The following is a 17372-nucleotide window of genomic DNA, read 5'->3' on the forward strand; positions in this document are numbered from 1 at the left end:
AAACAATTCAATGCATATCCAAAATCTGAACAATTATGTTCAAAGCTAAAAAGTAGGCTTATATTTGTATGACTAATGGAGTGCATCTTGTGTAGACTTATATTTGGATGTTGGACACAATTTTCTTTGTCAACAGACTTATATTTGTATTCAGTATATTGACTAATAATGGCATTATGTTTTCCCTTCCCAGACATTTATTTTTAATGAAGTTGTTAACTTGTTCCAAGAGCCATAGTTACTTGGAATTAATCTTCTTGCTTTGCGCTAAATTTTGTTACATAATTTGAACTAGAGAAATTGGGTTCATGATCTCTCTATTTTTGTAATTGATATATTTGCAAATGTGCCCATATATCAGTCCTTTGTAAATTATAAGTATGATACATAAGATTTATTGGTCCATGATGGTGTTTGAGTTTTTTAGTAGGATTAGGATAATGAATTTGCTTGAAATATATAGCTTATTTATGAAAAAAGCCTATTCTTCTACTTATCAGTTATCTCTTAACATATACTCAAGGCAACATACATGACAAGAGTTATTACCCCGGTGCTAATATATTCTTCCTAGTTGTGCAAACAACAAATTTTATCACAAATTTTAAATTCTGGTATTGTACCACGTGAGGTGGTTAGTTATCCTCATACCATTATAAAACATTATACTGAAGTTTTCCGTTTAATGCAAATTGTTGCAGGTTGACAAGTGGAATGAACAGAGGGACAACGGGACTTTTCCGGGACCTCTTTGAAAGCATGTGTCTGGGATACCCTTCTGAGGCATACGAAAATTCTTGAACATTCAGTTTATTTTCTTTAATGCATTTCATTATCTTCACCTAATCATGGTGGATCAATAAGATAGTTTATGAATATTCATTACTCCACAAATTCCTGAAGTCATTTTGCGTTTTGAGCTAATCTAATGGCTCTGATATTTTATTTTGTTTGTGCAGAAGATTGAATTTAATCTATAAATAATTTTGTCAGACCATCCCCCCAAACTAACCCCAACACTTTTCCTCCCTCTTTTTGATAAAATAACCGTTAATTAAAATTATAGCAAAAAATAACTTCTGCTGAAGGTTTGCAAAATCGAACATCATATTTTTGGTGCTGAAATTGGGCAAACAAATCCTAGGTTGGGTGTTTTTTTTCGTTTTGGTTGAATCGAGTATACAAAGTCTAATGATGTTAGGAAAAGATACGTAGTCGTTTTTGATAGGAAATTTTAATCTGTAAGGAAATCGAGTCTCTTTGAAATTAAATTTGAACAAGTATATATGTATTTAAATTTTTTAAGTTCATATTTTTTGATTTGGTCCTTTTTTAAGTTATACCATATTTGTAATGTTAGTCTTTTATTTTATTTTCAATTATTAATGCAATTGAAAAATTTTAATTATTAAAATTTCTATCAAATATTACAACAAATATTTATAGTCTTAAAAATATAATAATAATGATTTATTCACATAATCAATGCTATTAAAGTCTTCCACTTGAAAAGATAATTAACTTATTGCAATGTTATAATTTAGATTTTAACATTTTACTATAATAATTTGAGAAAAAACTCAAACTTAAAAGATTACTTGTGTGATTTAATAAAATTTAAAGGTTAAAGGTGTATTAAAAAAAATTTAAAAAAAATTAAGCACTTAATAAAAAATTAATCTAAACTTAGAAGACTTTCAATTACATTTCATCCTTTATAGAGCACTAATTAATCTTCAAATATATTATATAAAAACTTACTAGTTAATCTCTTATGCATTGAGTCAGAATAAACAATCAATTCCTATAACAAACATATTATAAAAATAATGTCATTCCATGGTATCAAAGCACCATATGTCCATCACATTGTTTCAGTGGGTACATCGTTCACCTATACCATTAGACATGTTCCATAATTGACATTTGACAAACCTCACTTGTCACTGGTTATTGATAACAATGCATAGGAAGACTATTATTTATTCATTTATTTATTTTTTTTCATATAAGAGATGTAAGATTTTGAGACAAACGGTCTAACTTAACCATATACTAGACTATTGTATTTTATAAACTAAACTACTTTTGTTTTTGTTAAAAAATAAACTTTATGAAAAGTTGTAAAGAGTTATACTAAGCCCTGTTTTATTAAATTGTGTAATAATTATATATATGAAAATTGTGATAAATTATATTAAATTATATTTTATTTAAAATAATAATAAATATCATAATATTTAATTCACACAAATACAAAAAAATTAAATTTAAATAAAATGTTTATTAAGCGAGGTATCCCATTCTAATAGCTTAATTTATACTTTATCATTTCTTTTAACAAGTTTTAAAAAGCACGACACCTTCTTATTTTATACAGTATAACAAAAAAGTATGATACCTTTTATCAAAGCGAAAAATATTTATCAATGTCACGTTACTTATATAGAAAAAAATGTCTGACACCCTTTTCCATAAAAAGTAAAGTATGATGCCTTTTCCATGGTAATTAAATTTTAGTAGTAAATATGAGATATTCAGAAAAAATAGTAAAATTACACGAGTTCAATAATTTTTTTGTCTTAATAAATGTATTAAATTTTATTTGTTAAAAAAATTCTTCAAGCTTTCTTCTCTCAAGTATTGGTTTAATGTCAAATTTAACCATCACATTTTAATGAAATTTTATATGGTAAGTTTCAATTAATTTTTTTTTAATGTATCATTGCTAATACTTTGAAATATTATTAAAATGATATAACTATTTAATCTTTATTAACATATATATCTATATCTCTAAATTACGGATTGAATAGTTAAATTAAATGGTTGTGATATCAAGTTATTGATTTTTAAGAAATATTTAAATGATTGTGCTATCAAATTAAATACTTTTTGACAATGACATCTATACAAAAAGTCTCTTATCACTTACCACTGGACTTTTACCGAAAATAGTAATTAAAATTGATTATAGAAAATATTTAGAAGACAAAATTTTTTAAAATAAATTTGTAAAGACTAAATAAAAATCTAAGGTGATGATTAGATTGAACCACCGTCCATTCACTATAATTTGTTTACATAAAAAAAAAACTTGTTTTTAATTCATTTATAAAATAGTTATATTGATGGAAAAATTATTTAATTATAATAGCTAATTTTTTCCTTAAAAGAAAAATAGTCAAATTTTAAAAAATCAACGGAATGGAAAAAGATAAAATTTTATTTATAATAGTGTTGGGAGGGAGTATAAATGTGAAACACTATAAAAGAGACGTTAAAATTTTGTTTATAACAGCGCGACGTGAAATACAGAAGAAACGCGTTAAAATCTTAACGTACGTTGGAAATAAATGATTAATTGTTCTTAATATGAATTTTTTCCCTTGTTGGCAATTTCCGTGTTCCGTTTAACTTACGTGTTTCTTCTCAACAGTCAAAACAAACACCAACAACAATTTTACATTTCTTATAAAATCCTCTTTCTCTCTTTCTCTCTCTCTCTCTCTACTTTTAATTTTCATATTCACATTCTCACATTCTCATCATCTCAATCACCATGGTTCGATTCACCAACTCCTTAATCGGTTTCCTAAACTTTCTAACCCTAATTTGTTCAATTCCAATTCTGGTAATGGGTGTATGGCTAAGCAAACAAGCCAACACAGAATGCGAAAGGTGGTTAGAAAAACCCGTAATTGCCCTCGGTGTTTTCCTCTTAGTTGTTTCTCTTATGGGTCTAATCGGTGCTTGTTGTCGTGTCTCATGGCTTCTCTGGTTCTATCTTCTTGTCATGTTCTTGCTCATCGTTCTTCTCTTTGCATTCACAATCTTCGCTTTCGTTGTTACTAACAAAGGCGCTGGTGAAGTTTTGGCGAATAAAGGTTATAAGGAGTATAGGCTTGGTGATTATTCTAATTGGTTGCAGAATAGGGTTAATAATAACAACAATTGGAACAGGATTAAGAGTTGTTTGCAATCTGGAAAGCTATGCTCTCAATTTCATTCACAATTTCTTAATGATAACGTTAATAAATTCTACACCGAGCAATTGTCTGCTCTTCAGGTTAGGATTCTGTTTTTTTTTTATTTATGGAATTTATATTGTTGGTGTTGATTGGTTTTATGGGTTCTTGTCAAAATTTGAGCTTGCATCGTGTGATTTATATTTGGGGTTTAAATTTTGAGGAAATAAAATATTAGGGTTGAAAATTTGAATTTAAAATGTTGATTTGTTTTTTGTTTTACATTTGCTTGTTTTCCCAAGCCATAAACTTTTAATTGGGTTTCGGTAAAAATATTTTCAAAGCTTATTTATTGCAAAAGTAAGCATTATTCTTCTGGTGTTCAGCTGGAATTTTAGGTGGTAAGGAATGTTAATTTTTAGATGTTCAGATTTTGTAATAGTAAAATTGTAATTTAGTTCATGTTTTGTATAGAAAAAAAGTAGTAATTACAAAGTTTTTTATTATATATTTTTTTATGGAACAAAATTTCTGAGTATGTTATCATCAAAAAATTTCTGATTATGTTATCATGCAAAAATTTCACGTGATAGTATATAACTATAATGCATTCTTGTGGTTGTATAGGAATTAGATTAAATTTATGAGATTCTGCTACTTTATGAGTACTTTTTTGCTGAGTAGTCAGGGTTTCTTCTTGAAAAGTGTAGCTTTTTTAAACTGGGATTGCTTTTCGTCTGAAAAGGCTTCGTTCTTATTTTATTTTGCTTTTTTCCAATGCATCTTTTATCGGACTTTGTGGCCATCCTTTTTTCTTCTCATGGATGCTAGTGCTGCTGGGCTAAAAGTTGATCACTTTTTTCAATGTGGACTTCTTTTTGTCAATAACTAAGCACTGGTTTCCTGTAGCATTTCCATACTTTAAATGAATATAATTTGCCTCACAATATCTGTGCTATCAAATGGTCAAAAATTTGTACTTTTTCTTCAAAGGACATATAAGAATCTTCCTGCATGTCGTTTGAATAAGAGGGAGTAAACTGTAGCTGTAGGTTTTCTATGTATCTTTGAGGACTAAAAAGACTAAGTTTTCAATGTATTTGAACAAGTGCAGTAAACTGCAACTAGTGAAATGTTTATTTTCCTATCCAAGCTCATGTTTGCATTTGGCCTACATTTGTGATATATCTTGGATTTAAGCCACCTGCGAGGATATCTAAACCTTTATTTAGTGATCAGCTCATAGCTGATAAATTCAGATCTTTGCATCCATACACCAATTACTTAAAAAGCATGACAAATTCTTCACACACCTACCTGAGCGCAAGTTATTTTGACTGCTTAACTTGACAGCATATTTTACTATTGAATTTCTGCGTGACACACAAGTACTGGTGATTATAGTGTTGTGTCATGTTATTTACTTTCTCTGTTACGGTATTTTTCTAGTTTGAGTTCTATGGTTTATTTTTTATGCTCAACTTTCACATTGAAAGAACATGGCACTTTACATATTGTATTTTGTTTGCTGGCACGTGGATTTGGATTCTCTTGTATCAAAATATCACATGGCATGACCATGTAAAATTTGTATCTCTCTATTTGTAAATATCAATGAAGTTTGATAAAGTCATCTATTTAATACTCATTAGAAGAGCGATACACAAATTTCATAAGACAAGGTAATGTGAGATTTTAACGGCAGATCAAATTATTCAATGACTTTAACTTCATTCCCCTCTGCTTAAGGCAGAGGTTCTGCATTTACATTGTTTTGGGGATAAAATTTCACCTAGGATTGGAATTCACTCTTAAAAAACTACTTATACCATTCCATGATTTCAAAGAAATGATTCTAGAATTTTGATGTCATGAAGTCTGACTTTTATCCACATGTTTTGTGCAGTCTGGATGTTGTAAGCCGTCAACCGACTGTGGTTTTATATATGAGAACCCAACAACCTGGACGAAGCCGGCAAATGCTCCTAATACTACCAACCCTGATTGCGATGCTTGGAATAACGATCCAACCATTCTGTGCTTCAATTGCCAATCATGCAAGGCTGGTTTACTGCAAAACCTCAAGACTGATTGGAAGAAGGTGTCTATTGTCAACATCATATTCCTCATTTTCCTCATCATTGTCTACTCCATTGGTTGCTGTGCATTCAGGAATAACAGGAGGGACAATTGGAAGAGATATTAGCCTCATAAATAATTAATCATTCACTATTATTAGCATGTATATGATTTTAGGCCGTTTGGTTTATATGCTGCTATTTTCGTGTGGGTTCTTTTGTTTATTTTCTGGATTTCGTACTTTTTTCAGTACAGTTTGACTATGTTGTGTAAATTGCTCAATTTTATATTACAGTTCTTAGCATCACCCATCTCTATTTAGATATGACTTAATTTGGTCACACCTTATACTGCCTAGATGGACTAAGTTAATATGAATCAAATGAAGTCATAATTTTGTAACATAAATCATATCTCTTGCCAAACAATTTACCTCTAATAATTTCTTAACAATGTAATTAAATATTTCTTAATTAACTAGCCACTTGATCTTATTCCTATCGCTCATGTTGCCTCCATCACGCATCCCTTTAAAAAAGTCGAATCTAACTAAAGATGAATTAGACGAAATCAAAAAGAGGTGGACATGGCCCCGATCCCAAAAAAAAACTGAAATATGATTGTCATAATAAATTATTATTTGATTTTAATTCTTTAATTTTTAGGAAAAATAAATTTTCAGTAATTCAAAATATAGTCAGAAAATAAAGTAAATCTAATTAAAAATTATTTCAACTAGAATTTAAATTCAAATAATTTATTTTTAAATAAAATTCATTCACCAATTGAGGCGAATCATCGTTTGATTATTGTCATAATGATTTAATATATATTACATTTTTAAAAAATATTTATAAAATAGTTGCGTAACCTTCCATCTCATAGTGTTTTGGATATATCCCTAATTCCAACATATATCATCTAATATATATCAGATCATCTATTGTGTCCCCCTAGAGTAAAAAGAAAATCCCTTGTCCTCGTCATCTAATCTCAGAGTAATTGTGGCCTCATGCATATCGTTGATAGTCAAATATTTCTTCATACATATCGTTAATTGTGGTCATACAAATCGCTTTCTTTTCTTGAGACAAAATATTTCTTCACATCTTATTACGCAGCTTCTTTTAATTAATAGAAATCATCGTTAAATAAATTTTTAGTGGTAATAAAATTTTGAAATTTCATTTATATTTATGTAAAAAAGTATAATATGTTTTAATTTCTACAAAATTATTCTATAAATTGTTTTAATTTTTGGTGAAATTAAATATATTTTAATTTTTAAATAATTTTTAACAAATATATATAAAAATATTATTAAAAGTTTAACTGCACAAATAAATAGTTTTTTAATTTAAAATAAAATAAATATGAATTTATAGAAAACTATATGATAATTTTTATTTTTTTTAAATATGGATCTAAATATCAACTGTTGAACTCATTATTTATAAAACAATCATTGATTTTTTAATATAAACTAAAACTGTTGGTATTATAATAAATTTGTAGCGACTAATAATTTTGAAATATAATTTATCAAGTATTGTGACATTGGTCATGGCAAAGGCATAAAACCAAATTGTCCGGTGCTGAAAATTCTTCTCCACTTAATTAATCCTTTGTCTAAAGGAAAATGATAGGCATTGTGAATCTATTAAAAAAGCAATTTATTGTATTAAATTTTGAATATATAAAAAGTATTTTAAATTCTGCCAGCCATTCAAATTATGGACGGGACATGAGTTGTAGCTGCCCTTGGATCCCACTAAATCATAAAAGAGAATATTCATGCACTTGTTAAAGATATTTTAGTACAAATATTATTATCTTCTTTTAATTTATACACATTTTTTTTAACATGTGAAATAATCTGTCTGAGTTATTCACTGTGGAGTTAAGATAATTTAGTACATTGCTATAATTTTAAAGTGTTTTTGAATGTAATAAAAAGTATTTGTACCCACTATTCATTATTAAATTTATATTCCCAAAAATTAAAGAAATTGAAATGATGGATCCAACAACTTGCAGAAAAAACGATCCGAAACCAAAAAACTTCGTTGTTGTATCTCACAACAGATGTAAAAATAAAAAAAAGTTCCATTGCCGGGAATCGAACCCGGGTCTCCTGGGTGAAAGCCAGATATCCTAACCGCTGGACGACAATGGATGTTTTTGTTATAGAGACTCTTTGTATTATACATAACGAATAACAATAAACCTCTACGATTGCAATTTCTTTGTGCATTTTGGTTGCTTTTAGTAACTATGCATGCTTACTTTAGTATATAAACCAAGTTGCATGTTAAAATAAAATGTTTTTGTACTAGTTTTATTGAAATTTTGTGAGTTTGATGGTCTTTTTTCTACTTGTGAGAACATTTTGAAACTAAAATGTGTAGACTAAGTTGCATGAATGATTTAGGCTTCAAAAGTGTGCACTGAAAAATTACATTGAAATGAGTAAGCAACATAACTTACGAAATTTTACTTATATTTACCCTGATTTCTTAGGACTTCTGACAAAAGAGGAAAGTCAAATTGTGGGAAGGCAAAAGAGGATGTTCACCAGATTTCAGACACTCAAACCAGGTTTAATTCATCTTCAAATGTCACTTGAAAACCTCTCTTCGTGGTGGCCTTTTTAAATGCAATGTCGATGATGTTATTCAGGTATTGGTATGTGTGTGAGGAATACTGAAAACCATTTTGCTATGGGGAGAATGGATTGAAAACTATGAGTAAACAAGCTGCAAGAGTCTGGGGCTTGGGATCTCTTTCATGTGCTACAATGTATACAAATGTCATATTTCAACTAGATTTGTATACAAATTGAACAAAATATTAGATTGTAGAACCATTTTATCAATGTACAAAATATCATATTTTGACAAAATTGTCTATCAATTATGTTCGTTGTAGTTATTTTTCCTATCCCCTACTTATATCTTGAATTTCATTAATATTAACGAGAGAAATTGGTTTGAGTCAACAAAAATAAAATAAAATGAAATTAACTCTTACTTTTTCCAAGCCATTTTATCATCACTTCTTCTCAATTTCTAATTATCTATTGAAAATATTTTTGGTTTTTATTTTTTAAAGTTTGTGTTTACTTTTAATTGTCAAAGATGAGATAAAACATGTAATAAATACTTGTGATTGAGATAAGAGAAAGTAAGATAAGAAGCATGCATTTTTAAAAACAATGTTTTTATATTTTCAACTTTTGAAAATATGCTAAACCTGTTTTAAAAAATTGTAAAAGAAAATGTTTGTGAAGAAAAAATTGAAACTTATTTTTTTTATATATATTTATTAATTGAAGTTAAAATAAAAACAAAAAACATGAATGTTCTTGAACTTGCTAGTTGATTCTGTTTTGGTTTCTTCATTTTGGAAGTGATCAAGTTTCACCAAAACTATAATTAGTATAGTGATTAGTGCTCCATCTTGGTCTCTACTACATGTTTTGACTTCTCTTCAAGAAACGGTTCTTCCAAATCTATCCTATTATTGTTTGTCTCATCATCCTGAATGTTTGATTGTAGTTGCTTCTCATCAAAGTCTTTGGCTTTACCCCATAAGACAATATACAAACCACTGATCACTCCAACACCACCTATCAAACTGAAATATTCAATGATGCATGTGAGTAGGCCACACAAATAAATAACAAAAGTATATAATATAAAATATTAATCATGCAATTATGCATACACGATCAAAATTAGATTTAAGAGCATTTTTTAAAAGGGTGTCTTATTTAATTTGTATAATGATTGTTTCAGTCAAGTTCAAACTTGGAGACTCACAACCAATGAATTCTTAACTAGAGTTTATTAACTAGAGTTTAACAGTTCATATTGTCAGAATTAACTTTTCACTCCTCCTACTTTTCATGCTCTTAATTACTATTTTGAGTTCATGAACAAGATAGGAGAAAAAGAGTAGTGTATTACCTTCCAACATATAGCTCTTCTTGTAGGAATGTAGCAGTTACCAAAGCTGTGATGACAGTTGCTAAAGGGTTGAACATTGCACAATACAGAGGACCTCTTTCTGAGATGCACCATGATTGAATGAAGAAGCTAACCGCAATTCCAATTCCCTATTTCACAACAAAGATATCACTTAATTTCTAACATAATCAGCATTACACAATAATCTAATTGGAGGAAATATTCATTTTGGTCTCTAAATGTTGAGAAAGTGTCAATATAATGTCTGAGTGTATCGGAACTTCAAATACATTTCTAAATATGTCTTTCGTTAGTAATTTTATAGAACAAATTGACAAACAAAAGACACATTTATAATTTTTTTTTAATTTTGATACACTCAAAGACTAAAGTGACATCACTGACATATTCAATGACCCAAATGATATGACGGTTTACTCAATTGAAATGTTTCTGAGGGGCCTGTGACAGACTTACTGCATATAAACTGCATGAAATTTGTAATGGTGAATGTAAAATCCATGCTTGAAGATCATGCTCAAATAGCAGTGCAAATATAGCTGACTGTATTGTAGCAAAGAGACACATCCAAAAGGTTGACAATATATGATCTGGACAGGATGAAGAAATTGGTACCTATGTTCAAGTTTAATGATATGTCAATAATTAATGTAATATAATAAGCTTGTCACCCTCATTATGTTTTAATTAATTAATTGATTGATTAATTTACCTGCATGATCATCCAACATGACCAAAAAATACTACTTGCTAAGAGCAATAGACAACCCAGCACCCAATTCTCACTTCCACTTGCAGTCAAATGTTTGAAATCAGGAAAGAACACTTCCATGTGTAACAGCTTATGTCCTTTCAGAAATGCCATTGTTAATGCTCCACTCACACAACAAATTGTCCCTAATATCTTGGCCAAGTTTCTTAAACTTTTAAGATCTATTTTCTCAAATCTAATCATTCAAAAAACCAGAAATTAATTAATGTTATTGCATATTAGGTAAGTCATTAACAAAACAAATATGAGTCTCACTAGCTAGAGGCATATTAATTTAATATAATTTATTTTGTGCATCATAATTGTAGAGAAATTAATTACCCCAAAATTGCTGCAAATACAAAAGTTAATGCAGGTATCAAATTACTCATTGCAGTGGCTGCTGTAGAAGATGCATAGAATAAACCACTAAAATATGCATTCTGATTTAATGTAACCCTGCATTTAAACAATATATAAAAGAAATTAAGTAAGTTTCAATATTATTATTTATTTTTTAAAAAAACTAAATAGTAATAGTAGCATAACAATCAAAAGTAATTTGGCAAAGTATACCCAATAAGAGAGGTCATAAACATCAAAGAGAAATTCTTTAATCCTAGTGAAGTCTTCAAAGATTGTCTCCTACAATCATTAAAAGCAAACATATATTATATATGTGAGTGGATGAATAAGAAGAAGATTAAGGTTATTCAATTATATACATACCTCTTAGGGGAAAAGATTATAGGTGCCAATGCCAAAGTGGCTATGCCTTGTCTATACACTACAAAGACTGTAGGAGTCAATCCATCTAATAGAGCAGCTCTTGTAAAGATGGCAAGCAATGCATAATGAAATTGTAATCCTATCATAACCATTAATGGAAGATAACCATCTAAACAACCCATTTTGATATGTTCTCTCGCTTAAACTATAAAATATTTGATGCACTTGATATTTATAAACACTACAAATGAATCAAGGTTGAAACAAAGGAAAAAAAATACTATATTACTTCTTTTGTAATTTCTACTGGGATAGGTCTATCGTTAATTCATATTAATATTTATTTTAAAGGTATTTTATATTGTCAATTAATTTTAACCGTTAAGTATAATAATATTTGACTTTAATTATTATTATTTTTAAAGCATCACATGTAATTAATTATGATTTGTATATTTTGATTACATAAAAATTAATTGTCTAATAGTGTACAACTTTTAAAAACCTCAACTTGTGTAAAAAATATTAGACATAAAAGAAATAGTATAATAAATACTAGAAACAACACTAGTTAACTTTGTTGTTGCATACTACTCCATCTGATTTTAAATAAAAGATAAATTAAATTAATAGAAATTAATATATTTTATTCAAAATTTAAACTAATATATTTGTTTTTGTTGACTTTTTTTTTTATTAGTGATCAAAGATCTAGGGAGATATGCGGAAATTAGGATCCTTGGAAGGATAAAATTGACAACCCACGTTTTTGTGGTGCTTTGGAAAAATGACAATTAGAATGTCATAGAAAATGTAAGGTGAATATTGCCAAATGGCATTTGTTGGCGACAAAATGATTATAGAAGATAGGATCTCCACGGTGATGGTGGCCAATATTTCAAGTTAATCTGCCATTCCATCGTGTATAGTGGCTTTAATTAAATCATTGGCTAACTTCCAAATTCCAATTATAGCTCTATTAGTTTGTTTTTTTTCTTGCGCGGTGGCAGTTTTTAGCATACCACTTTGTCAGATCAGATCCATTCTTTGGAGACAGAAAATCAATAATAATAGTAATAAGTGATATTTAATCAACTTCTAATAAATTGATATTTTAACAAAAAGATAAACAATAGGAACACACCATTTCTAATTTATTATATTTTTTAATATATTGTATTTAATTAGTTAAAATTTACATCAATTTTATTAAAATATATAAGTTTCATAAAAAAATTAGTGCAACTCAAATGTATTTTAATTAATAAAAAAATATGTTAAAAAATTGTATCAATTGGCTGGGGTCTGTAATTATAATACGATGGATAATGAAGATGATGTTTGTAATGTCAAACAAAATCACACTGGTGAGGATTAAGGAAACTACTACTACTACTACTACTACTATTATTATTATTATTATTATTATTATTATTATTATTATTATATCAGATGTATCACAGTAGTTTTGACACTATCTCAACCCACACTACTAAGGAGTGTGGATATTGAATGGGACAGAGAATAAATATAAAAAAAGAGAAAAAAAATAATATAAAAATAATATATAGTATTTGTGTCAAATTCTATACTTGAGAAACATTTCTATTTATTAATATTAACTACAATTTGTTTTAATAAACACTCTAATACTTTTGAGTTTTGTTGAAATGATATAATGTTATGCTACTTTTTAATTATTTAAATTTTAAACTAATTTTACTTTAAGGTATTGATATTCTACAAAATACCGATAATTTATAAGAAGTATGTTGATCATATGATCACATGAAATGTCAGATATAAAGACAACCGAAGAAAGTTGTTCACGAGTTAGCAACCACACCCTTATTAAAGGAATCTTATGCATGCACATGGCCAATGCGTAGGTTGATTGGTTTGTAGGATGAATTTTTCCCGGCAAATAGAGAAGATGATGTATATCGAATTTATTTGAGACTAAAAAAAGGTTGTGTAAAATAGTTTTACACCCTTAATAAATTATATATTTCATCCCGTTACACAATTTCATTCGATCATTATAGTAAGATACGATAAAAGATATGGTTCTCATTGAATCACAGTGTAAAACTATATTAACATAATCGACTATCAACTTGTGCAATTCGTTATGGCACAAGATCCCAGTCTCAATTTTTTTTTTATAGGATACTATAACTTTTGAAAAATAGCATTAATATCTTAATTTTATATGATTAACACTTTGTAGTTTTATATTGCACGTGATTATGTGGCCGCGTCCTACCAGGAGTCACCACTCACCGTCAAATGTTAGAATTTTGAATTTTGATGATAAGATTTTGTAATTTTAGAGGTCTGATTTTTAAATTTAAACAAAATCTCCAAAAATATTGAAAAGACAATGTTAATAGTGCATGTTCATTAATCTCTTAAAATATATGTAAGTATGATAAAATACTAAAAATTCACATTATAGTTAAGACACGCGTGATTATAGATTCTACAAAAATGAACATATGTGAGTGTCACGAGTATGGACGATTTTAGTCTCCAGTTATCAATCCTAAATTTGAATTTGACTTAGTAATTGTGTCAAACAGTATTGTGTCGTAGTCGTTCGATCTGAATCGACAACTAAGATTAATTAACCATATAAAATAAATTATATAATATAAATTGTCTACATACTCATAATATTTATATACTACCTCCTATCTCATTTATAAGAGAAAATAAAAAGAAAAAACATTGAAACCAATGTATTCATTAATTGTTTTAGAGCATGTTTGATTTTTTCTTTGTAACACTAAATGTAATTTTGTAATGAGTTCTTTAAAATATTAATTCTACAATGTTGTTTTACGGCATGTTTGATTGTTTATTTCTAAATGTTTGACATTATGTTTGGGTTCTTTAACAAATTAATTTTACAAACTTAATTTTAATTCAAAATTAGGTTTAGTCAAAAGTACATAATGAGTACTTTTGAACCTTCATTTCACATTTAAAATTATAAAAAACTTCATATTGATGTTGCCACTAACTACAAAATACACCGACCACAAAATTCACATTATATTATAATAAAATAAAAACATTTTTTAACAAGTAAACATTTAAAAGTTCATTTAATGATATAATTCAAACAAATTTTATTTTATAAAATGAAGTTTGTAGAAAAAAATACTCAAATTTAATTTGCATAAGAAAAACACTTAATTTTAAGTAAAAGTACATTAACAAAATGAAATTTACTCAAAAATACATTTGTCAAGGTTAATTCAAACGGATACTTAACTCTTTGATTATTTAACTCTTTGATTATAAGACATTACAAACTCTATAACACTTAAATATAAAAAATAAATAAATTTAAATAACAGTATAAAAAAAACTTAAACAATAAATCCATCTTAAAGTCGTAATGTTTTTCATTACATAGAATCAAAAAAATTCTCAAAAAATTGTTTGATATATAAGACTGGGGCGAGTATTTAATTAATTATTTCGATGAGAAGTCAAAAATTGTTTTATTTGTTTCTTTTCGAGTCTAGTCACGTTTTGTTGTAAGTAATTGCTTTATTAGTATGTGTGATCGTGTTTACATTGATCATGTGGATTTGTAAAAAGAATGTCCGTTACTCCTGTATTTATTTACCTTTATATTGATCACGTTTCTAGAAAACTAGCTTTCTATTTCTTCTTTTATAAATAGAATACTAGCTATTGAACGGAGGTTGAAAATTATCATAAATAATAATAGAAGCCTATCAAAATTATAGGAAAAAAAAAGTCTATCAAAATTTAAAGATATATATTATGTGCTATGATATAAATGTTTTAAAAAAATAAATTTAAAATTGAAATTCTTAATTCGAATTTCAGTTATTTTAAATTTTTAACTTTTTTATATTTAAAAATTATATTTAATATATCTTGATAAAAAAATTATGGGTGAGATTTTTAAAATTTTTAAATATATATAAAAGATTATTTAAAATATTAAAATATATACTTGAATTCACTTAATAACAAAGACAATTAAAGACTACAGCTTATAGAGGAAAATAGTATGAGAACTAAAATTCAATTTATGGAAACAAATATATTTTTAAAGAGCTATAAAATGAGTTTAAAGTATCTCTTTAGTAAAAAATTAGTTGAATACAAGGTAGGGACATGAAATATTTTAAGGACTATGACTTTAACTTACAAAATCATCAAAGAAAGGCTAATATTGTAGCAAATGTTTAAGAATATCTTACCTTAAACGAATTAGTCAGTATCCAAATTCAAATCTCTAAATTGTTTGATATGCTCTTGCTTGTTCATCATCATTGCAAACATCTGCAACATCTGTAAGAATCCATAATCCAAGTTTAATTTTTACATGTAAAATTTATGAAATTATCATTACAAATAATATAGATATATCTAATGCAATTGTAGTTGAATATTTATAATTTTTCTTCTCTTTGTTTTAGACTTTCTCTTGAACGATCTCTTTCGAAGAATCTGTAATTTTATTTATGTGTTTCAACTTTTATATTGTCACAATTGTAGCATATTATTTTTTTTCTTTCTAGTCCTTGACTTGCCACGACTTTGTGACTTTTCACGCCTGTGAAAATATATGGTTTGACTTCTTTCTCGTGACTATGTAACTAGTAGTTCTTACTTAGTGGAACAACGAATCAAATCACATTATTTTCTTCAAGCTTTTTCATTTAACAACAAAGACCTCTCAATTATCTCACAAGAAAATTAACATTAGCAATACTTGTAACTCATAATCCAACTCAATGTACGTGGTTGCCAACAAATTCACTGTATTATGAAAAATACTTCACTGTTATGTCATTAAATACTCATCTTAAATTTCATATTGATTAACTTTCTAATAAAAAAAGCTTTATTTTATATATTTTTACGCACATACAACTTAGCTAATTTTTTTCACATTATCTCTACATCTTTTCAGTTTATGGCTATAGATATACACTTATATCTAACCACTATCTAATCAATAATATTTTAAAATTTATCACTGAGTAAAGAATTTATTGGTAAAATTATATAAATATTTTTTGTATAACATATCTTCTATGAGAATTTTTAAAAATATACAATTATTAAAAAGTTTAATCATATTTATATTTTTATTTTCCTCCTCCTTTTAAATGTACAAATAAAAAATAAAAACATAAATTTGATGCCTGAATTTTCTATTTATTTCTATTTTTAGGTGTAGTGTCTGGTTAGCTAACGTTAAGGCCAACACTAACATCTTCCTTTCAAAATATGGGAAAATTGTTTATGTTTCTCATTTTGCTGAAAATATAGAATTTTATATGTTTCAGTTTTTTAAATTGCCAGAATATATGAGATTTTGTTTTTACCTTACAGGAGTAAAAGTGGAATTTATAAAAATCGTGGGGTTTGATGTATAAGTGTGGGGTATGTATTAGATTTTTATTGGTATTTATAAATCTTTATTTTTATTAAAACTTTAAAATGAATGTGGATCGAAGGCCCGAAATAACTAATATATGTGCTTGAATGTTCATCGACCTCTTTCGTTTTTGTTTCTCTTTTTTCAAATATATTATAAAAAATTAAGATTTGGATTTTGTATTATTAAAAAAAATAAAATCGAATAAACAACTAGAAAAATGGAAATTTAGATAAGCATTCAAGAGGCCCAATAAGGAGTGCACCTATGATAATTGATAGCACTACTAGGTGCAAGGAAGAAATATTGTAGGGAGTGCATAAGAAATATTGTGGCACCTATTCCCTCTCTTCTTGTTTCCTCTTTTCCCTTCTTTCATCTCTTTTTTTTTTTCCCTTCATTTTATGAGATATCATACTGTT

At 27.4% G+C, this 17372-nt stretch overlaps 2 protein-coding genes and 1 non-coding gene across 3 annotated transcripts; 1 reads left to right on the plus strand and 2 right to left on the minus strand.

The window, feature by feature from the left end:
• Nucleotides 1–3299: 3299 nt before the first annotated feature.
• On the plus strand, nucleotides 3300–6354 carry LOC101502690 (tetraspanin-8-like). Its single transcript, XM_004507728.4, has 2 exons — nucleotides 3300–4069; nucleotides 5875–6354. Exons 1-2 carry the CDS (start codon nucleotides 3563–3565, stop codon nucleotides 6172–6174), a joined length of 807 nt encoding a protein of 268 aa, XP_004507785.1. The 5' UTR covers nucleotides 3300–3562; the 3' UTR covers nucleotides 6175–6354.
• Nucleotides 6355–8151: 1797 nt separating this feature from the next.
• TRNAE-UUC (transfer RNA glutamic acid (anticodon UUC)) lies at nucleotides 8152–8223 on the minus strand. Its single transcript has one exon. It is a non-coding gene; the product is annotated as a tRNA-Glu (tRNA).
• A 1104-nt stretch (nucleotides 8224–9327) lies between these two features.
• LOC101503001 (WAT1-related protein At4g30420-like) lies at nucleotides 9328–11768 on the minus strand. The gene is made up of 7 exons (XM_004507729.4): nucleotides 11517–11768; nucleotides 11364–11432; nucleotides 11130–11246; nucleotides 10749–10983; nucleotides 10493–10651; nucleotides 10016–10164; nucleotides 9328–9683 (listed from the first exon to the last, which is right to left on the minus strand). Exons 1-7 carry the CDS (start codon nucleotides 11696–11698, stop codon nucleotides 9494–9496), a joined length of 1101 nt encoding a protein of 366 aa, XP_004507786.1. The 5' UTR covers nucleotides 11699–11768; the 3' UTR covers nucleotides 9328–9493.
• Nucleotides 11769–17372: the final 5604 nt, after the last annotated feature.

Source organism: Cicer arietinum, chromosome 7, assembly GCF_000331145.2.
Source record: "Cicer arietinum cultivar CDC Frontier isolate Library 1 chromosome 7, Cicar.CDCFrontier_v2.0, whole genome shotgun sequence".
Classification (NCBI taxonomy): Eukaryota; Viridiplantae; Streptophyta; class Magnoliopsida; order Fabales; family Fabaceae; genus Cicer; species Cicer arietinum.